The sequence below is a fragment of the Salmo salar genome, chromosome ssa08 (assembly GCF_905237065.1).
Source record: "Salmo salar chromosome ssa08, Ssal_v3.1, whole genome shotgun sequence".
Classification (NCBI taxonomy): domain Eukaryota; kingdom Metazoa; phylum Chordata; class Actinopteri; order Salmoniformes; family Salmonidae; genus Salmo; species Salmo salar.
In genome coordinates, this window is record NC_059449.1 from 4,110,950 (window position 1) to 4,134,019 (window position 23,070).

General features: G+C 43.8%; 1 protein-coding gene across 7 annotated transcripts in view; it reads right to left on the reverse strand.

The window, feature by feature from the left end:
- Positions 1-11,756: 11,756 nt before the first annotated feature.
- Positions 11,757-23,070, reverse strand: part of LOC106609968 (SLAM family member 5) — a 45,423-nt gene continuing 34,109 nt past the window's right edge. For 3 of the 7 annotated variants that reach the window (XM_045722653.1, XM_045722654.1, XM_014209046.2), the window contains 5 exons: positions 14,638-14,952; positions 14,181-14,462; positions 13,944-14,060; positions 13,411-13,481; positions 11,757-12,710 (listed from right to left, as the gene is read on the reverse strand). In XM_045722653.1, coding sequence (XP_045578609.1) covers positions 12,591-12,710; positions 13,411-13,481; positions 13,944-14,060; positions 14,181-14,462; positions 14,638-14,952 — 905 coding nt within the window. In that variant the 3' untranslated portion in view covers positions 11,757-12,590. Of the gene's footprint in view, positions 12,711-13,410; positions 13,482-13,939; positions 14,061-14,180; positions 14,463-14,637; positions 14,953-23,070 lie in introns of all 7 variants that reach the window. The other 4 variants (XM_045722657.1, XM_045722655.1, XM_045722656.1 and 1 more) reach the window with 4 other exon arrangements.

Consider the following 23,070-nt stretch of genomic DNA (forward strand, 5'->3'; position numbering starts at 1 on the left):
TGGAACGACAGGGCCCTGATGGACCACTATCGTTGCAGCCTCCGGGAGGACGTCCGCCGGGAGCTAGCCTGTCGGGACACTACCCTCTCCCTGGATGAACTTATTGACATATCCATTCATCTCGACAACCTGCTGGCTGCCCATGGGCGTCCAGACCGGGCCCTGTTGGTTCCACCTCCAGGCCCTCCAGCTCTCATCCCTATGGTGCTAGGGGGGGCAGCATCGAGGGGAACCGGAGGAGGAGGCTCCTCCTGTACCCGGTGTGGTCGGAGAGGACACACTGCCGACCGGTGCTGGAGGAGCTCCTCTGGGAATCGGGATGGCAGGCAGAGCACTCCTCGTTCACCCCAGGTGAGTAAGCACCAACCTCACCCAGAGCTCCCTGTTGGTCATATGTTTGTACTTATAACTTTCCCTGAGTTTTCTCCCTCTTTCCAGCATAAGGTGCTAGTCGATTCAGGCGCAGCTGGAAACTTTATGGATCGTGGGCTCGCTGTAAGGCTAGGGATTCCCCTGGTGTCGTTGGACCAACCTTTCCCCGTGCACTCCTTAGATAGCTGACCATGGTCAGAGGAGAGTTCAGGCAGGTGTAAAGGAGTTTCCATCGGTGCGACGACGGTGGAGAGTCCAGACCAGGTTTCCACTGTGCACATTCCCTTTGAATATGTTGATTTGGCTATCGCCTTCTGTAAGAAGAGGGCGACCCGATTACCACCTCATCGACGAGGGGATTGCGTGATAAACCTCCAGGTAAACGCTACACTTCCCAGGAGTCAAGTGTACCCATTGTCACAAGAGGAAACGCTGGCTATGGAGACATATGTCACGGAATCTCTGAGACAGGGGTACATTCGGCCCTCCATGTCACCCGTCTCCTCAAGTTTCTTTTCGTGAAGAAAAGGATGGATGTCTGCATCCGTGCATTGATTATCGAGGTCTAAATTCCATCACAGTGGGGTTTAGTTACCCGCTACCTCTCATCGCTACGGCGGTGGAATAATTTCACGGAGCGCGTTTTTTCACGAAACTGGATCTCAGGAGCGCTTACAATCTGGTGCGTATCCGGGGAGGAGACGAGTGGTAAACCGCATTTAGTACCACATCGGGCCACTATGAGTACCTCGTCATGCCGTATGGGTTAAAGAATGCTCCAGCCGTGTTTCAATCCTTTGTCGATGAGATTCTCAGGGACCTGCACGGGCAGGGTGTGGTGGTGTATATTGATGACATCCTGATCTATTCCGCCACACGCGCCGCGCATGTATCCCTGGTGCGCAAGGTGCTTGGGCGACTGCTGGAGCATGACCTGTACGTTAAGGCTGAGAAATGTGTGTTTTCCAAACGAGCCGTTTCCTTCCTGGGGTATCGCATTTCCACCTCGGGGGTGGTGATGGAGTGTGACCGCGTTAAGGCTGTGCGTAATTGGCCGACTCCGACCACGGTAAAGGAGGTGCAGCGGTTCTTAGGGTTTGCCAATTACTACCGGAGGTTTATCCGGGGCTTTGGTCAGGTGGCTGCTCCCATTACCTCACTGCTGAAGGGGGGTCCGGCGCACTTGCGCTGGTCAGCAGAGGCGAACAGAGCTTTCAGTCATCTGAAGGAGCTGTTTACCGACGCTCCCGTGCTGGCTCATCCGGACCCCTCTTTGGCATTCATAGTGGAGGTGGACGCGTCCTAGACTGGGGTGGGGGCCGTGCTATCACTGCGCTCGGGCATGCCACCAAAACTCCTCCCGTGCGCTTTCTTTTCTAGGAAGCTCGGTCCGGCGGAGCAGAACTACGGCGTGGGGGACCGGGAGTTGTTAGCTGTAGTCAAGGCTCTGAAAGTGTGGAGACATTGGCTTGAGGGGGCTAAGCACCCTTTCCTCATCTGGACTGACCACCGTAATCTCTCGAGACTGAATCCGCGTCAGGCCAGGTGGGCCATGTTCTTTACTAGATTCCGGTTCACAATCTCCTATCGGCCAGGTTCATTAAACATGAAGGCCGACGCACTGTCCCGCCTATATGACACCGAGGAGAGGGCCATCGATCCAACTCCCATCCTTCCAGTGTCGTGCTTGGTAGCACCGGTGGTATGGGAGGTGGACGCGGAGATCGAGCGGGCGTTATGGTTGGAACCTGCACCATCGCAGTGTCCAGCAGGTGTTCAGTACGTGCCGCTTGGTGTCCGTGATCGATTGATTCGATGGGCCCATAATCTCGCCCTCTTCGGGTCACCCTGGGATCGAGAGGACAGTGCGGAACCTGAGGGGAAAGTACTGGTGGCCCACCATGGTAAAGGATGTGCGGTTTTATGTTTCCTCCTGCTCGGTGTGCGCTCAGAGCAAGGGTCCTCGACACCTGCCTAGAGGGAAATTACAGCCCCTCCCCGTTCCACAACGGCCGTGGTCGCACTTGTCAGTGGACTTCCTCACCGACCTTCCCTTATCTCAGGGGAACACCACAATCCTGGTCGTTGTGGATCGGTTCTCGAAGTCCTGCCGTCTCATCTCGTTGCCCGGTCTCCCTACGGCTCTGCAGACTGCAGAGGCCCTGTTTACCCATGTCTTCCGTCACTACGGGGTGCCCGAGGACATCGTTTCTGATCGGGGTCCCCAGTTCACGTCCAGAGTTTGGAGGGCGTTCATGGAACGATTGGGGGCCTCGGTCAGCCTGACCTCGGGTTTCCACCCCGAGAGTAATGGGCAGGTGGAGAGAGTGAACCAAGAGGTGGGTAGGTTTCTAAGGACGTATTGCCGGGACCGGCCCAGGGAGTGGGCGAGATACGTCCCATGGGCAGAGGTAGCCCAAAACTCCCTCCGTCACTCATCAACCAATATGTCACCGTTTCAGTGCGTGTTGGGCTACCAGCCGGTCCTGGCTCCTTGGCACCAGAGCCAGACCGAGGCTCCTGCGGTGGCGGAGTGGGTGCAGCGCTCAAAGGATACTTGGAGAGCCGTCCAAGACGCACTCACTAAGGCGAGTGGACGGCAGAAGAAGAGTGCTGACCAGCACCTCAGTGAGACGCCTGTGTTTGCACCAGGGGATCGAGTCTGGCTCTCGGCTCGAAACCTAGCCCCTCTGCTTGCCCTGCCGGAAGCTGGGCCCGCAGTGTGTAGGGCCGTTTAAAGTCCTGAGGAGGATAAATGAGGTGTGTTACCGGTTACAACTTCCATCTTACTACTGTATTAACCCCTCATTTCATGTGTCTCTCCTCAGGCCGGTGGTGGCTGGTCCCCTGCAGGAAGGTGAGGTGCCGGAGGTCCCTCCACCCCCTCTGGACATTGGGGGGTCCCCGGCGTATACGATACGCGCCATTCTGGACTCCAGACGTCGGGTGGGGGGCCTACAGTACCTCGTCGACTGGGAGGGGTACGGCGCGGAAGAGAGGTGCTGGGTACCTAGGAAGGACATTTTGGACCCCTCACTACTGAGGGATTTCCACCGCCTTCATGGGGATCGCCCTGCGCCTCGTCCTCCGGGTCGTCCTCGAGGCCGGTGGCGGCGCGCTGCGGGAGCCGCGTGTCAGGAGGGGGGTAATGTCACGAATCCCACCGAAGGTGGCTCCCCTGCCTGCTCGGGCGGCGCGCGGCGGTCGTCGTCGCCGGCCTACTAGCCGCCGCTGATCCCTTTTTCCTTTTCTGTTGGTATGTCTTATTGTTTGCACCTGTTCCTTATTTGTGTGTGTTGATTTGTGGTTATTTAAGCCTGTTTAGCCCCGCCCAGGTTTGTGCGGGATTATTTTATCGTCAGTGTGCTTGTTTGATGTGCTGGCGATCTGCTTGGATTATTTTCTTTCCGGACTGTGTGCTCGTTGTGTATGGGTTGGTAATTTTGTTCACACGCCTGTTGTGTTGGCGTTGACCGTGTCGTACCAGAGAAAATAAATCTCATTTTTCCTTACCTCTGCTCTCTGCGCCTGACTCCTACCACCACTCCTAGCATTCGTGACAAAAAGGCCTTCTGCGGGGACTGGGGCAGGGATTAAACATAGAAATATAGGGCAAAACACACATCACGACAAGACACCACAACACTACATAAAGACAGACCTAAGACAACAACATAGCATGGCAGCAACACATGGCAACAGCACAACATGGTACAAACATTATTGGGCACAGACAACAGCACAAAGACAAGAAGGTAGACAATAATCCATCCCGCGAAGCAGCCACAACTGTCAGTTAGACTGTCCGTGATTGAGTCTTTGAAGAGATGGAGATAAAACTGTCCAGTTTGAGTGTTTGTTGTAGCTTGTTCCAGTCACTAGCTGCAGCAAACTGAAAAGAGGAGCGACTCAGGGATGTGTGTGCTTTGGGGACCTTTAACAGAATGTGACTGGCAGAACGGGTGTTGTATTGTTATTAGGTGTAGTAGTTTATACATATTAGGTGTAGTAGTCTATACAAATATACTTCTACATAAAACATCAAACATGCCGTTATATACAGTACAAGCATATAAAATATTGTTGAAACAATAGATTTTCATGCAAATATTCAAAGTAATTATATTTAATTCATCACTCACATTTCGTTCAATATTGGAAAAATTCTACATTTCCCAGAATACATAAGTTTAACCCACAAGTTGACCCTGGCCTTAGGTCTTACAAAAAGAAGCCAAACAAATTTGGTGGAAGTATAATTAATTGGCTATTCTAAGCACTAAGGTTAAAAGAGTATATGACATTTTTTTCCAGAGAAAAGTGATTTATTCTTTGGTATCTGGAAGAGTGACCTTTCCGATTCAATGAAACTCTCCTGTTTAATAACTTAGTGGAATTTATTTTAATTGCACCAGAGAGGAAGCGACGAAACAAGAGGTTTACTCTGCCCACAAAATCTGTCCACGAAAATAAACCCACGAAGTGAGAACATTTTGTGTTGAGGTCAATGAGTTTTGAATTTGGTCAACAAAAAATGTAATTACTAATTTGCTACGTGAGACTTATTTGATCTAATATAAGTTTCGTAATGGTTAGGTTGTTATGAATGCACATTGCATTTCGGCAACTTTGAAAAAAACTACTTTATATCAGAGTTGTGCTTGTTGTCATAGAGATAGATAGAGGACTCATCTCGCCTCCTCCCACCTGCATTCCATGTTTGAGGACATGTATTTCCATTGTTAAGAATGTTCACTTGACTATCTTGTCAATATAATAGACAATATTTGATTGCACTGAATTAAATTCACTTCCTGTTACTCAAACATAAATTCTAATTCTACATCCTTTAGAGAGTGCAGGGGTGTGGTGAATTCCAAATCATGAGTTGAATGGGAGTCAACCCTGATTTACAGCTAATAGGACAAACCTGAGATGCAACAGAGGAACAGATAAATGCAATGCATGACCTTGTTTGCACCCTTTTCAATGTGACGCAGCCCACGCAAATAAACAGAAAGTCTCTAGCATAAACACAAGGGATCCTTTTCTCAATTGGATTTGCTCAACTCTTGCGTTCTCTCTCCGCAGTCCTCTATGGGCTTTTGAAAAAGGTCAAAAGTAATTAAGGAGAGGTGGCGAGGAGAGGGAAAGTGGATGAAAATGCGTTTGTATGAAATGAGACTTCTTCAATCGAATTTGCTCTTAACTGACTTGACTAGTTAAATAAAAGTTAAATAAAAATAAATAAACTTACAGACTGAAAGCTAATGTGTGTTTTATACAGGAATGTTACTCATTTCCTGTAATGAAACATTAGAATTTAACAAATTACAACATGGCGCAATCTGAATTTCTTGGAAAATGACATTTGCATTTGTATTTATTCCGGGTCCCCATCAGCTGTTGCCAAGGCAGCAGCTACTCTTCCTGGGGTCCAATCACCATTACGCAATTACATACAAAATAAAACAGTACATAACACAACATATTATTACACCACAACATATCTATAATACAAAATCACTAACACAGTAATATAACAATATTAAAATGAACATACATAGGCTACACAGAATGATCAACGAGGCATCTCATGTTTTGCTACCAAATGTGATATAAACAATAAAAATAGCATCGCCATGGCATATTTCACAACTGTTTTAATTGTTACTCACAATAACGTTACAATAAATGGCACAAACATGCGTGATCACAGTCGAAAGCATAGAAAGGTAAGATAACTTTTTGGTTGCACATGATTTAAGCTACACTTACACAATTTACAGTACACTGTCTCAGAACAAAACTTTGTGCAATATTTACAGTATACTGAAATATAAAACATTCAACCACTAGATGGGGGAAAAGGATTGGAAGAAAAGGCCAACGTTTTCTCTAAACAATGCTTGAAATTGTATAGGATTTTGAAATACAAATGAGTAAATCACTGTTTACAGTCATTATTGTCTACAAATGTGCGGCTACCTGGCATGCAAAGTGACATGACAAAAGGTCACACACAATTAAAGTCACTAAAATAGAGAAACCACCAAACAATTATCGTGATCCCTCCTATTTGACCCTAGAAGTAGGCTACATTAAAACCACAATCTGAAGTTGTGTTTCTGGAGAAATGTCTCTGGAGAAATGTTTCCCCTCTCAAACTCATAGAGACAGCTTTGGCTTCAAGGAATGACAGTTTACACAGGTATTCTGAAGCAATACATACTTTGTTTACAAAGATTTAAATGACAACAAAAACATGAATGGAGAATAGAGTAATCATATTTTGGGTTGCGATAGGGTACGTAAAACATGTATATATTGCAAGCATGGGTATTGATGTATTGATGACTGTTAAAAATCAGGAAATATACACAATGTATGACTTTAAATGAAAGGAATGGGTAAGCCTTTGACTTAATATATTGAAGCTCAGTACAACATTTTTATTTTCATCAGTTTGAATAAGTCATGAGGTTATTTTAAAATAGTGAAAAGGGTAAATATGTCTTCATTTTCAGTCTCAGTAACTACTCAGAAATCGAGTGGCATAAAAATGAAATGGCCTAGAGTGCAACAACTCACTATGGTATCGACAGATTTGATATTTTCGGGTCACAGTAATCTTTGCAGGCACAGATCCATACAAAGGTTGCACTAATGTAGGTGGACCACAAAATGCTCTGATAGAAGGAGAGTGTATAGTGTCTGCAGGAGTGTCAGCAGGAGTCTGCAGGAGGGAGTGATTGTATTTTTAAGGGATGATGTGCTACATATGTTGTGCTGCTATTTTTATTGACTAGGCCAAAGCTTTTAGTACTGTAGAACATTCCATTCTTGTGGGCCGGTTAAGGAGTATTAGTGTCTCTGAGGGGTCTTTGGCCTGGTTTACTAACTACCTCTCTCAAAGAGTGCAGTGTATAAAGTCAGAACATCTGCTGTCTCAGCCACTGCCTGTCACCAAGGGAGTACCCCAAGGCCCGATCCTAGGCCCCACGCTCTTCTCAATTTACATCAACAACATAGCTCACTCAGGCAGTAGGAAGCCCTCTCATCCATTTTGTCGTGTCTTTGGCATCATTAAAACAGAAGACATGTTTATCAAATAACTCTCTGTAATTATTATTACGCGATTAAACTGATTAATCGTGTAACTGTAATTAACTAGAAGGTCTGGGCACCAAGGAAAATATTCAGATTACAAAGTTATAATTTTCCTAATATAACTTTCAGATATTATAATATCTGATCGATTAGTCTCCTGATTAATGATGTGTTATTTACCTCGTCAGTCTCATTCCAAACGTCGTAAATTGTTGGTTATCTGCACGAACCCAGTCTTCACTATGAGTAATCCATACATCATTTGTCTTAAAATCATTTATTTACTAATCTAAGTAATTCACAGAAATGCATAACAAACAGATATGGTTACAAGGAAATGATAGCAGAATGTGCCCTAGTGGGCTAAACCGGCATGGCGGCTTGTTAGACAAAAGGGGAGTGTGGGTCAGCTGAGAAAGCACTACAGAGTTAACCTGTTAGGGCTAGGGGGCAGTATTGACACGGCTGGATAAAAAACATACCCGATTTAATCTGGTTACCACTCCTACCCAGTAACTAGAATATGCATATACTTATTACATATGGATAGAAAACACCCTAAAGTTTCTAAAACTGTTTGAATGGTGTCTGTGAGTATAACAGAACTCAAATGGCAGGTCAAAACCTGAGAGATTCCTTTACAGGAAGTGGCCTGTCTGACCATTTCTTGAACTTCTTTTCCATCTCTATCTTTTACTAAGGATCTCTGCTCTAACGTGACACTTCCTACGTCGTCCATAGGCGCTCAGAGCCCGGGAAAAAACAGAATGTCGTCATCCCAGCCCCAGGCTGAAACACATTATCGCCTTTCTCAAGTGGCCGATCAAGGGACACTGGGCTTAGGCGCCTGACCCGACCGCCCCCGCCTTTGTGATTTTTTCCTCTGTTTGCCGAAAAGGAGATTCCCTGTCGGAATATTATCGCTTTTCTACGAGAAAAATGGCATAAAAATTGATTTTAAACAGCGGTTGACATGCTTCGAAGTACGGTAATGGAATATTTCGAATTTTTTTGTCACGAATTGCGCCATGCGCACGACCCTTCTTTACCATTTCGGATAGTGTCTGGAACGCACGAACAAAACGCCGCTATTCGGATATAACGATGGATTATTTTGTACCAAACCAACATTTGTTATTGAAGTAGCAGTCCTGGGAGTGCATTCTGACGAAGACAACAAAAGGTAATGAAACTTTTATAATAGTAAATATGATTATGGTGAGTGCTAAACTTGCCGGGTGTCTAAATAGCGAGCCCGTGATGCCTGGGCTATGTACTTAGAATATTGCAAAATGTGCTTTCACCAAAAAGCTATTTTAAAATCGGACATATCGAGTGCATAGAGGAGGTCTGTATCTATAATTCTTAAAATAATTGTTATGCTTTTTGTGAACGTTTATCGTGAGTAATTTAGTAAAATGTTAGCGAATTCCCCGGAAGTATGCTAGTTCTGAACGTCACATGCTAATGTAAAAAGCTGGTTTTTGATATAAATATGAACTTGATTGAACAAAACATGCATGTATTGTATAACATAATGTCCTAGGGTTGTCATCTGATGAAGATCATCAAAGGTGAGTGCTGCATTTAGCTGTCTTCTGGGTTTTGGTGACATTATATGCTGGCTTGAAAAATGGGTGTCTGATTATTTCTGGCTTGGTACTCTGCTGACATAATCTAATGTTTTTGCTTTCGTTGTAAAGCCTTTTTGAAACTGTGTCTCTTTATACTGTGGCCATGAGGTGGGATATTTTCTTAGGAATTTATGACCCCTTCTGACCACAGCAGCCTGGGTGTAGGAGACAGAGGGAGATGGTGAAGAAGTGCAGGGGGAGGTGCAGGGGGAGGGGGTCAACTGTGCTCGCTGTACCCAAAGAGGGCAACGTCATGACAATTTATATGCAGATGATACAGTCTTTTACTCAGCTGGCCCCTCCCCGGATTTTGTGTTAAACGATCTACACCAAAGTTTTCTTAGTGTCCAACAAGCTTTCTCTATGGAACGCCGTTTGGGTCTTTATGTGTCAAAGAAGATACACGTTAAATAACACTATTTGATGTGTCAAATAAGCTTGTTGACCAATCAGGACCTGAATATGACTGCACGTCACATAATAATTTAACGCGTTCATACATTTTTTACGTAGTTATTACACATTGATTACACTATCACTCATCTTTCATATATCACAACGATTAATCGATACATATCGCTATGATGCTGGTAAAGTTGTCTCGCGCACCTACCCTTCCCCAAGCTAGCTGATGGATTTGATGCAAAAAATGTTCTTCCCCAAAAAACACAGCAAAACGACAAGTTGTATTGGTGCTAGCTATGCTAAAGCTAGCTAAATACCAAAGAAGTTGCGGTCGAACAAATAATGCCTTATTACCAATGCAGTATTGTTAACACATCATTCGTGGCCAGTGTGTGCTTGTTTGCAGACTTTTTGTACCGCTTTGACAATGCTACTGATAGTAGTGGTGGCGCTTGGCTTGCATGTGCAAATTCATCACACACAACATTCTATTATACATTTTACATTTTACATTTTAGTCATTTAGCAGACGCTCTTATCCAGAGCGACTTACAAATTGGTGCATTCACCTATAATATCCAGTGGAACAACCACTTTACAATAGTGCATCTAAATCTTTTAAGGGGGGGGTTAGAAGGATTACTTTATCCTATCCCAGGTATTCCTTGAAGAGGTGGGGTTTCAGGTGTCTCCGGAAGGTGGTGATTGACTCCGCTGTCCTGGCGTCGTGAGGGAGCTTGTTCCACCATTGGGGTGCCAGAGCAGCGAACAGTTTTGACTGGGCTGAGCGGGAACTGTGCTTCCTCAGAGGTAGGGAGGCGAGCAGGCCAGAGGTGGATGAACGGAGTGCCCTTGTTTGGGTGTAGGGCCTGATCAGAGCCTGAAGGTACGGAGGTGCCGTTCCCCTCACAGCTCCGTAGGCAAGCACCATGGTCTTGTAGCGGATGCGAGCTTCGACTGGAAGCCAGTGGAGAAAGCGGAGGAGCGGGGTGACGTGAGAGAACTTGGGAAGGTTGAACACCAGACGGGCTGCGGCGTTCTGGATGAGTTGTAGGGGTTTAATGGCACAGGCAGGGAGCCCAGCCAACAGCGAGTTGCAATAATCCAGACGGGAGATGACAAGTGCCTGGATTAGGACCTTATAGAATTGTGTCGTTTGACGTGTAAACACCCGAACGGCGTTCCATATTTCTCTGCACTTAACCTTGTTCTGAACACTTCCAAAACAAAGGTCATGTGGTTTGGTAAGAAGAATGTCCCTCTCCCCACCGGTGTGATTACTGCCTCTGAGGGTTTAGAGTTTGAGGTAGTCACCTCATACAAGTATTTGGGAGTATGGCTAGATGGTACACTGTCCTTCTCTCAGCAGATATCAAAGCTGCAGGCTAATGTTCAATTTAGACTTGGTTTCCTCTATTGTAATCGCTCCTTTTTCGCCCCAGCTGTCAAACTAACCCTGATTCAGATGAGCATCCTACCCATGCTAGATCACGGAGACGTAATTTATAGATCGGCAGGTAAGGGTGCTCTCGAGCGGCTAGATGTTCTTTACCATCGGCCATTAGATTTGCCACCAATGCTCCTTATAGGACACATCACTGCACTTTATACTCCTCTGTAAACTGGTCATCTCTGTACAACCATCACAAGACCCACTGGTTGTTGGTTATTTATAAAACCCTCCTAGGCCTCACTCCCCCCTATCTGAGATACCTACTGCAGCCCTCATCCTCCACATAACACCCGTTCTGCCAGTCACATTCTGTTAAAGGTCCCCAAAGCACACACATCCCTGGGTCGCTCCTCTTTTCAGTTTGCTGCAGCTAGCGACTGGAACGAGCTGAAAAAAACACTCAAACTGGACAGTTTTATCTCCATCTCTTCATTCAAAGACTCAATCATGGACACTCTTACTGACAGTTGTGGCTGTTTCGCGTAATGTGTTGTTGTCTCTACCTTCTTGCCCTTTGTGCTGTTGTCTGTGCCCAACAATATTGGTACCATGTTTTGTGCTGTTGCCATGTTGTGCTGCTGCCACGTGGTGTTGCTACCATGTTGTGTTGTCATGTGTTGCTGCCATGCTATGTTGTCGTCTTAGGTGTCTCTTTATGTAGGGTTGTAGTGTCTCTCTTGTCATGATGTGTGTTTTGTCCCATCCCCGCAGGAGGCCTTTTGCCTTTTGGTAGGCCGTCATTGTAAATAAGAATGTGTTCTTAACTGACTCGCCTAGTTAAATAAAGGTTAAATATATATTTTTTAAACACATAGATAGGGATAACCAATAGATGGTCCATCATAATAAACAAAATGAGCTAATTAAGAGTTACAATTCAGCCCAGACCTACATTTTGTGAAAAACGCTAAGAAGAGGAAAATGTCACTGAAGATCAAACGGCAAATCAAGATCAACCCTCAGAAATGTTTCAATACAACGTACAGGGTGAAAGGAAAAAATACATCTATGGACCTTTTGTTTTTCTAAAGTAGCCTAACAGCCATTGCTTCTAAGGAGTAGGTGGCTTTATCTCAAACGCCTGCTCTTTTTACAATATGTACACAGCTGCTATCCTCTGGCAAGCTAAACAATAACTAGCTATAAATCGATACGGGGAGGGACCTACATTTAAACAACAGAACAGTCAGTACTTAAAATAAGCTTTGGCCCAGCAGTAGCATAGCAAACACACTAGGGAATTGGATTAAAATATAAGTTCCATTTGTTTGAACCTATAAATTGGGATTTGGGACAAAAGGCACTTGAAAAGAGTGATTATACAGATCCTGCTACTAACTCAATGCATAGTTATGGAATTGGTCCGTACCAGTGGATGTCTTCAAGACCCCTGTTTGACAGAAGGTCTGTGAGAATGACCTACAAAGAAAGCCTGAAATTATAACATCAGCTCAAAAGTTTCAGGGGAAGTTTCTCAACAACTGTGTCTCTAAAAGGTTTTCTGGGTGAATATTTTTTTACTTTCATTTTGTTTCAACATCCTCTTCATGATATGCCGTCCTCTCCAGGATGTGAATTATCATGTCGGTTTCTCAGTGACTTCCCGCTTTGCTTCTTCATGCTGTGTCAACATCCCCGCTGGCAGCCATACGATGTGATTGGAGTGTATCATAAACTGATGTCAGTTTTGGTTTGTCTCTAAGTGAATCCAGTTCTGGTACACCTGTTCGCTCCTCCTAGGCAGGGTGAGGGAGGGAGGTACAGGAGGGAAGGATGGAGAGTGACAGGGAAAGGGAGTGGGAGGGAGGGAGTGGGAGGAAGGGAGGGAGGGAGGTACGGGAGGGAGTGGGAGAGATGGAGAGGGACAGGGAAAGACAGGGAAAGGGAGTGCGAGGGAAGTAGGTGTAGGGAGTGGGAGGGAGGTAGGGGAGGGAGGGAGGGAAGGACAGAGAGGGACAGGGCAGAGAGAGGGGAGATTAAAGGGGTAGGAAAGTAACAAACCAAAAAAATGATCTTATGCTTTATTAGAAACAGGACATGCTCTCTTGTCTATCCTCTTTGTTCTGCAGTAGGTAACTCAACAGTCAACACAACACACATAGGACCATTCCTAAAGCTAGTGGGAGGAACCACAAGGGCAAGCTTTAAAAGCCCACAGACTTTGCAAATACTGATAAAGACTATGTGTAGATCAAAGGCATTACTATATACCATTTGTGCTGTGTGGCTTCTCATTGTGCAAACCAACCATATCATATGGGCAAAACTGGTTGCAATGACATAAGGCTGCGTATCATACTCATGTGGTCTGTGCAACTCAAGACCACATTAATGCCTGGCACAGAGCTAAAGCCTACACCTGTCGCCATGAGGGCTGCAAATGCTGCTGTCAGCCTGACAGCAGACAAGCTATCAGCCTGTAGCATTTTTACTAACCTGATTATCTGCTTGTTTTTTAGGAGTTATCGTTGCATACACAATGTCAACTTGGACTTTTTGAGATGAATCTATGAAGAGACATAAAGGAAAGTAAATATTGGCCTAAGGTGAGGTGTGACTAACTGACAGAAACACTCAGGACAGGTCACCGCCCAGGACAGGTCCTGTAAACTCAGGACTCATTTGATACTATGGGTATCAGTCTCTGTGCTTACAGTCTTTTTGGTGTCAGAAAAGCAAAGCTATTCAGGTAATCATTGTCAGAGAGAGTGTGTGTGTGTGCGCGCCTTCTGCTTTTTCAACATTTAGAGAAGTTGCCTGGAATAATGACACTGTCTGAACAAGCAGAGGAAGTGTGGAAGATGTGCCACTTTATTTGAACTGCATCCTGTGTTCAAGCAAACATTTCCTACCTTTTCCAAAACACTACCCTTGATCAAAAAAATGTATATTAAAAGATACATGAAAAAAGGCTAAGCATGCTTTGACTTTGGGGGGTGACCTCACACCTCTAAAAGATAAATACCTGCCTTTTGGTTGTCCATTTCTACTCTTCTTTAGATAGATTGCAAGTCCAACCAGCCCCAAGGCAACCAAAACGCAGATTACAGCAATAATAAGAATACCCCGACCCCTCTCATCACTGTCTGAAATAAATGACACAAGGAAATGAGTTTTGTAAAATGTTTTGAATGAGCTCAACTACACTTCACTTTCACTTGGTAATTGCTATTTTCCAGATGGCTTTCATTCACAATTGCTCTTACCTGCATCATTAGGATGACCATCTTTGCTGCAACATTTTGGGATAGGAACTGTCTCATTACTGATAGGGTTAAAAGCCACACAGCTGTAAGTGGAGTTGTAGTCCTTTCCCTCTACCTCCAAACGGAGAGATAGATCTTTGGTGAGATCAGGACTGCTGGTCTGGTTTAGTAATTCCTCTCCCCTGTACAAGGTCAAGGTCACCTCTTTTTCGTTGTGCACACAACACACCACACTACAGGAGCTGCTGTCACACTCTGTCACCTGAGGTTTGGAAACAAAATCTGGAAGAAAAATTATGAATACATTGGAATTGGAACCTATATTTAATGTTTATGTAATATACACGCACGCCACACACACACACACACACACACACACACACACACACACACACACACACACACACACACACACACACACACACACACACACACACACACACACACACACACTTACTGTATACAGTGAGCTCAAATTTGTTTTTTTCCCCTTCATCTGTATTCTCCACAGTATAAACCCCAGCATCGTCTATCTTAAGGTCTGACAGAGTGAAGTATCTTGTATCACTGTTCAAGTTGATACGATTTTCAAATCTCTTCCCGAGGGTGATTTTGCCTTCTTTACCAGGGTACACATTTGCAATACTGCCAAGTTCTCCGTAAAGTAAATTGGCAGACTTGATCACCCTCTCTGGAAAAGAGAACGACTGTCCCACGATGCCATTCACCCGCTGAGTCTCAGACTGGACTGTTGGTTGGGAAACACAGAGTACTGTGGACAGAGAGAGACTCAATATCAACACAACGACTGCATTCCAGCGAGGGCTGTAAAACAGTTGCACACTAAATCTCACAACACCTGGATAAGTGTTTAACATGTCAGTAACTGCATGCATGTGATTTTGCGATCTGATGCCAGACTGCACTGAAGATGACAATGACATACAATCATTAGTACATGTTTTGCTGCAAGTCTGCAATGTAGTCATCACAGTCCTTAGTTATTTACAGGCCTAATGTGATGGTTGGGGTCAGGAAATAATTGCTAGGATGAGTAGTTTAATATTTAGTCAGAAATTAAGTTCACATGGAAATGGTTTCTCTGAGTGAGGGAAGTTCTTCCCCAATTGACTGTTGTTTTTTTCTCCAAAATAAAAGTCAAGGATATCACTTAAAAAACACATGACTTTACAGAGATATTTCATTACCACCCAACGTCATTTTCCACGACAGCCTCTTAAATAGCCTAGATTGTATTCTTTGAATTTCAGGGTCAGGGGAACATTGCAGCATGACAGAGGACTAATGCAGGTGTTAGCCTATGTGTTATTTGTTGAAACAAGGTTTTGTGTTGACAACACAGAAAAAGAGATGAGGGGCATGACGGTTGTCCTACTAGTAGTAGGGAAAAGGGAGGAATTCTGTACATATGGACACTGCAAAAATATTCTGATTATAAGCAGCTGCAGACTGTTGAAAAGTGACTGCTAAATTACTAAAATGTAATTATCTTCTAAACAGAAGTAATGTATATCAATAATCAGTGGTGGAAAAAGTACCCAATTGTCATACTTGAGTAAAAGTAAAGATACCTTAATTAAAAATGACTCAAGTAAAAGTGAAAGTCACCCAGTGAAATACTACTAGAGTAAAAGTCTAAAAGTACTTGGTTTTAAATCAACTTAAGTATCAAAAATAAATGTAATTACAAAAATATACTTAAGTATCAAAAGTAAAAATATAAATAATTTCAAACCAGAAGGCACGATTGTCTTTTTTTATTTTTTATTTACAGATAGCCAGGGGCACACTCCAACACTCACACTTAATTTACAAACTAAGCATTTGTGTTTAGTGAGTCTGCCAGATCAGAGGCAGTAGGGATGACCAGGCATGTTCTCTTAATAAGTGTGTGATTTGGACAATTGTTTTGTCCTGCTAAGCATTCAAAATGTAATGAGTACTTTTGGGTGCCAGGGAAAATGTATGGAGAAAAAAGTACATTATTTTCTTTAGGAATGTAGTGGAGTAAAGTAAAAGTTGTCAAAAAGATAAATAGTAAAGTAAAATACAGACCCCCCCCCCAAAAAAACGACTCAAATTAACCCTTGTGTAGTCTTAACATTCTGTATACTCCCCTTGTCTTAAGGGTAAAATATTATCTGCCTTCACTAAACCCCTAAAATAAAGCAGCTTAATTGAATTTTAAACCCTAAATCTATTTTGCATGAAGAAACAACCTGAAGAAACTTTGTGAATATCTGAGTTTTCCCTCTTCACAATGTAGAAATACTGCATTTAATCAGTTGACACCACACATTTTTATTACAAAACACCTGTCATAGTTGTTTTCCTCACTAAGTAGAAGTTTATTATTATTGCTAAAGGTACTGCATAGGTGTAAACATACATTTTTTAGCAAGAGATAGCACTCGTATAGCCTAAGAAAGTAGCAGAAACATGCAGAAAGTAGTTTTGAAAGCATTTTATTGAAGGGAAACAATAACAGTCTTGAACTTTTTTGGCAACATAGTGATATATCCTTATATACTGTACAATGAGGAAATCAACTACAAAATACTAGTCTTATCCCATTTTTTAACCATTGCCCCCCCACCCACAAGGTGTATAAACAACAACAATAAATATGAATAAAATAATATAGATACAAAACAAAAACTTGAAGAACATATATCAATCAATTCTAACTAGCACATGTAGGACAGTATGCAAGTGTGTGTGCATGGACTTTGCAGATGTATTTCTCACATGGGCAGCACATAGTATTTGTTTTACAGTCCTCTTTTGGGAGGGCAGAATTGACATCTCCTCCTCTTGCCTGCCCCAGCTTTAGCTTCAGGCGGATCAGGACAATATTCAGCCCCCTGAACAGCTTTCACAAGCGCTGCAGAGGCTGCTGTGCGGGGGAGCCGCTCCCTTCTTTGAATGTGTGGGGTTACAAGTGCCTTTCCCAGCTGCTCCAGGAACACCCTCCTCTTGTTCCTCTTATGAGCCATCCAGGTAGGGTTGATCTTGTTCCATATCGCGAAGGCATTGTATGAGGACACATCAATGATGTTATGGAAGAAGACCAGGGGCCAGCAGGCAGTCAACCTCCTGCAGTTGTAAGTTCAAATCATATTAATATGTGACCGTGTCTCTGCTTGTGAACACTGACTCGTTTCCTCAGTCTGTCACATTGTGTGTTCGGCCTTTTTATGTCATGCTAGTGGTTTGACCACACTGAGAAGCAGCCCCACACAGTCTTGCCTGCATACAGGAGTCCTGTCTCACATGCAGGCCTATGTGGTGAAATATGTTTCCACTGCAATTAATACTTTTCACTGCAGCGAACAGAATAGTTGTCAGTAACACTAAAGGTCTACTCGTGACTCTTATAATTCTTACAATTGTCAGATCAATGTAGACCTGATAGGGGTCTTTGGATTTCTAAAAGTGAAATTGCACTGGGAAAAGGAAGGCTATTTTGCTTGGGTGAGTAGGCCCAGGAGTGTTACAACATTGTTTTTACATTTTACAGGGTCCACCTCGACCTGCCAACCTCCCAGCCTGCCACAACTTACCCTGACCTGCCAAACTCCCAGCCTGCCACACCCTACCCTGCCTCACCAACCTCCCAGCAGTCTGACCATGTTCAGCTGAACACCTCCCGAGGACAGGATCCAGTTCAACCCAGGATACCTCCCAAAACTCCCGTTCTGTTAGACTCTAATAGGATGTATCTGGAAGATAGGAGACTATTCCCCACATACCAGATGGCTAAATGCTGGTGTACCACAACTGACAGTGCACTACAACTGCTCTATCAAGTCAAGCTGGAAAATCCTGACAACCTTCTCATACATACTTGGACAAATGACCTGTGCACAAAAGGTGAAAGAGTAGCTGAGGAAGTGAGAAAGTTGGCAGAGAAAGCACACACCCTGTTTCCAAGGAGAAACGTGATATATCCACCCTTCTACCAAGGAAAGATCTCCCCTGGCAAATTATCCAAAATGTCTACCAAGAAATCACCACGGAGCTGCTCCTCACAACCAAATGTCAGCATCTCTCACCACCACACCCTGACATGTGAACACTTGTATGACCATGTACAACTGGACCATGAGGGAGTCAGAATCTTTGCCAAGGACCTGAAGAATGCCACGTTAGGCAGAGTTCCACAATCAAACCAGGTCAGCAACAAAGCCCCCCCCCACATCTCCAAGAAGAGAGAGGAGGCCAATCTCATCTCAGCTGACCCAGACATCTCCAGCACCTACTAAAACAAATCAAGTTTTATTCGTCACATGCGCCGAATACAACAGGTGTAGACCTTCAAGTGAAAAGCTTACTTACAAGCCCTTAATCAACAATGCAGTTTTAAGAAAAAGAAAGTATTTACTTGAATAAAAAACATGAGCTAGCGCACACCCAGAGAAAATGATTTTATGTTGAGGTGCTGACTAACGGCGAATAAACCATAAGCTATAAAAAATAAAGTAACAAAGTATTTACTAAAATAAACCAAAGAAAAAAATTTAAATAAGAAAATAGAAAAATAGTAAATAATTAAAGAGCAACAACAAAATAACAGTAGCGAGGTTATATACAGGGTGTACCAGTACAGAGTCAATGTGCGGGGCACAGGTTAGTCGAGGTAATTGAGGTAATATGTACATGTAAGTAGAGGTAAAGTGACTATGCATAGATAATAAACAGAGAGTAGCAGCAGTGTAAAAGAGGGGGGGGGTTCAGGAGTCTTATGGCTTGGGGCTAGAAGCTGTTAAGAAGCCTTTTGGACATAGACTTGGCACTTCGGTACCGCTTGCTGTGATGTAGCAGAGAGAACAGTCTGACTAGGGTGGCTGAATTTTTAGCGCCTTGCTCTGACACTGCCTGGTATAGTGATCCTGGATGGCAGACAGCTTGGCCCCAGTGATGTACTGGGCCATATGCACTACACTCTGTAGTGCCTTGCGGTCGGAGACTGAGCATCTCAACCTGCTCCACTACAGCCCCGTCGATGAGAATGGGGGTATGCATGGTCCTCCTTTTCCTGTAGTCCACAATCATCTCCTTTGTCTTGATCACGTTGAGGGAGAGGTTGTTATCCTGGGACCACATTGCCTGGTCTCTGACCTCCTCCCTATAGGCTGTCTCATCGTTGTCGGTGATCAGGCCTAGCACTGTTGTGTCATCGGCAAACTTAATGATGGTGTTGGAGTCGTGCTTGGCAATGCAGTCATGGGTAACCAGGAGTACAGGAGGGGACTGAGAATGCACCCCTGAGGGGCCCCAGTGTTGAGGATTAGCATGACAGATGTGTTGTTGCCTATCCTTACCACCTGGGGCAGCCTGTCAGGAAGTCCAGGATCCAGTTGCAGTGGGAGGTGTTTAGTCCCAGGGTCCTTAGCTTAGTGATGAGCTTTGAGGGCACTATGGTGTTGATTGAAGTTTTCCCCACCTCTAGTTTTATATGAGGAAGTGTATTGCTGTTGTTGGGTTGTTTATTTGTTTTTGTCTTGTTTCAATACAAATATCACCAGATTGGGTCTGCTGGATGGTTGGAATTTCTCCCTAAGGATTTGCCATTATCTCCCTCACCCTGTAACTCTGCAGTGAGGTTGCCAAGATGGTACGGGAGAATAAGCCAATTTGGAGGGGGATGGTTTCAACTGTGTGCTGCTACTCTCTTTGACATTTGTCTTAGACATTTGTATTACCAATCATTTGTCATACAGTGAATAATTTGTCATTTAGTGAATAGTTTGTCTGGATTTCCTGAATCAGAAATGCCCTAAACTAAAATGTTGTCCTGGTTTGTCTTCTGTCGAGGTGATTGCAAAGGTGACAACAGATGGTATCTAGATGCATGGAAGGGATAATTCTGCCGAGAACAGTGTGAACCTCACCCCCTCTAACCGGCTGAAGTAATGGCGATAATGGCGTTCACGATGATCCTCACCACCTGAAACCAGCAACCTGTACACACCAGCCAGTTGAGGCTATCAACTGCCTTTTTTCTCACGCCTTCTCTCAGGAGTGCGACATGAGTCCACGTGGAGTGAGCATGGAGAGAGATCCCGTCCAAACTTCTCTCATGCTTCTGGTGTACTGGTCAGAAAAATTGACATAATGGACCGTAAAGGATGGTGGCGGCTCAGGTGAGAGATTCGTCTCTTGGGAAAATCGGATTATTCCCCAGATATTGAAATTGGGACATTATCAAGGGACGTGAAGGAGGGGGGTCGTCAACCGTGCCTGTAATTGATTTAGGTTTGTCAAATTGTTTATTTGGGATATCAGGTTGATTGTGGAGGTCTGCACACTGCGGATGTTATAGTAATTTAGACTAAGAATGCACTGAGATACCAGTCTGCCATTACCACAAATGGGGGCCGAAAGAAGTTAATGATAGAAATATAAGATGAATAAACTGTATGTCAACATAAATGTACATTCTTCAAGTGTCGGTGTGTGCTAAGTTGAGGGTCTTCGAGTGATTCTAAATTTGGGTTGGATAATTCATTAATTGATTGGGTTCTAATTATGATTTGGAAAGACGAGAAGGAGTGACAGAGCGATGCCCTAAAATGAGAGGAGAGCCTCTAGAATGTATTTTGGGCTAACCTTGCCCCAATCTCATTCTTATCAGCGTTGGTGTGAAACTGTTATAACATGTGTTCTCTCTTCCCTGTAAAAGTCAATATGATTTCTAGGTGGGATGGAACATGCATTGTTTGCATTATACTAACACACAGGCCCACTGTCTTTTGCTAGGCCAGATAATACTTTACTCCCTCCCATTTCAATAGCAGGAGTGATGACAGCCCCTTGGTGTATTAAAGGATAAGAGCTTTGAGTGAGAATTGAAGGTTGTTTTTTGTTTGCCAAGTTTAGAATGACCTAGCTCTTAAACTACAGGCTTTGTATTTTGACAAGTCTCAGGGGCAGTCACCGCAACCCGATTGTGGTAAGAGCTATGTAAACAATGGTTAAGCATTGAGAGATTCAGTCACCTCTGAGTCTACAGATCCCTTGTGTACGTATTTTAGAATGTAAAACCCAGTTGGAGCTCCTGATCGATATGTATACTTGGTGTATTGAGTTGGTTGGAACCTCTCCACCGTGTTGATAATAAACAATGATTCATTTAAGATTGACTTCAGGTGTCCCTGATGGTAATTTCCACGACATGGTGTTGCATTTTCACGACAATGTGATCATGTCACATAGTATGTGTTAGAGACACAAAACAGAAAATTACTAATCCTGGTTAAATTAAGAAGATACATTTTTAAAAGTTCTCTCCTCAAGGGTTTTTACATGACATGTTCTCGTCTGATTTAGCCACTGTCTCCTGTAAAAATGTCTCCTCCATATTTATTTTTCTGGCAGATAAACACGCCCCTTTTAAACAATTCAGAGTGAAAGATAGATCCAACCTTTGGTTTTCTTCTGAGCTATCTGAGCTCAATCAGATGAAAAATCAGGCCTGGTCCAAGGCAAGGAAACTGACGCTGGAGTGGACTGGTCATTTTCTAGACCATTGAGAAACATATCTACTATATCAATTAAGAAAGCTAAATCAAGCTACTTTTTAAGCTCTCTCTCTGACTCGGCTGGTGATCCTTAAACATTTTGGAAAACAGGAAATGCACTAAAGCGTACAAATTCCTCCTCTTCCCTGCCTAAGCAAGTTCTGTCTGACTCTGTCATCTTAACTGAGAAGGGGATAAGAAGATGCTTTTAATCATCATTTTATCTAGGCAGGCTTTTTATTTGAGAGAAACTGTGGTTTAATTAACCCTGGTAAGTCAATGAACTGCTTTTCCCTATGCCAGCCTCTAGCCGACTCGATGATTAACACATCATCTTCTAGTGAATCTTTGTTTTCATATCAGCAAATGTACTATCTGTGATGTGCTAGATGCCTTGCTGTAACGCCCTGGCCATAGAGAGGGTTTTATCCTCTGTTTTTGGTTAGGCCAGGGTGTGACATGGGTGGGCGTTCTATGTTCCCTTTTCTATGTTTTTGTATTTCTTTATTTTGGGCCGAGTAGGGTTCCTATTCAGAGGCAGCTGTCTATCGTTGTCTCTGATTAGGAATCATACTTAGGCAGCCTGTTTTCCTTTGGGGTTTTGTGGGTAGTTGTTTCTGTTGTGTGGTTTGCACGGACAGAACTGTTGGCTTTCGGTTTCCCCGTTTGTTTTTTTGAAGTGTATCATTAAAAATCATTATGACCACTTACCACGCTGCATCTTGGTCCCCTCTTCCAGACGATCGTTACACTTGCTTAAGACGTAAAAATGTCCCCTGGGGCTGATATGTTTGATCTATTTTTGCTCCAGGTCTCTGCCCCCTGATTGCTGAATAATTAACCCATATTTTTAACCGGATGACTATATCTGGTACTATCCCCAAGGTTTGGAAGGCGGCCCATGTACTCCCTCTACACAAAAGTGGTGACCCTTGTGACCTAAATTATTATCGGCCTACTTCTAAACTTTCTTGCCTAGCTAAAATATTACAATCCGTGATTAAGATCTTTCTTATCTTTGATAAAAATGTATTCTAAAATGTACATCAGTCGGGTTTTAGACCAGGTCAAAGCACTATCTCTGTTGCATCCCTAGTTATAAATGATGTGATTAATTGTGTGGATAAAAGGCAACATTGAGCCACCTTCTTCATTGACTTGTCAAAGGCTTTCGATACTGTTGATCACTCACTACTAATTCAAAGGCCTAGACCAGGCTGCATGTAACTGTTTTAAAAACGACTTAACAGATAAAACTCAACGTGCATCTACTAATGGTGTTAAATCAGGTTTCCTGGATATTACAAAAGGTCTCCTGCTGGGGTCGATTTTGGGTCCTGTACTTT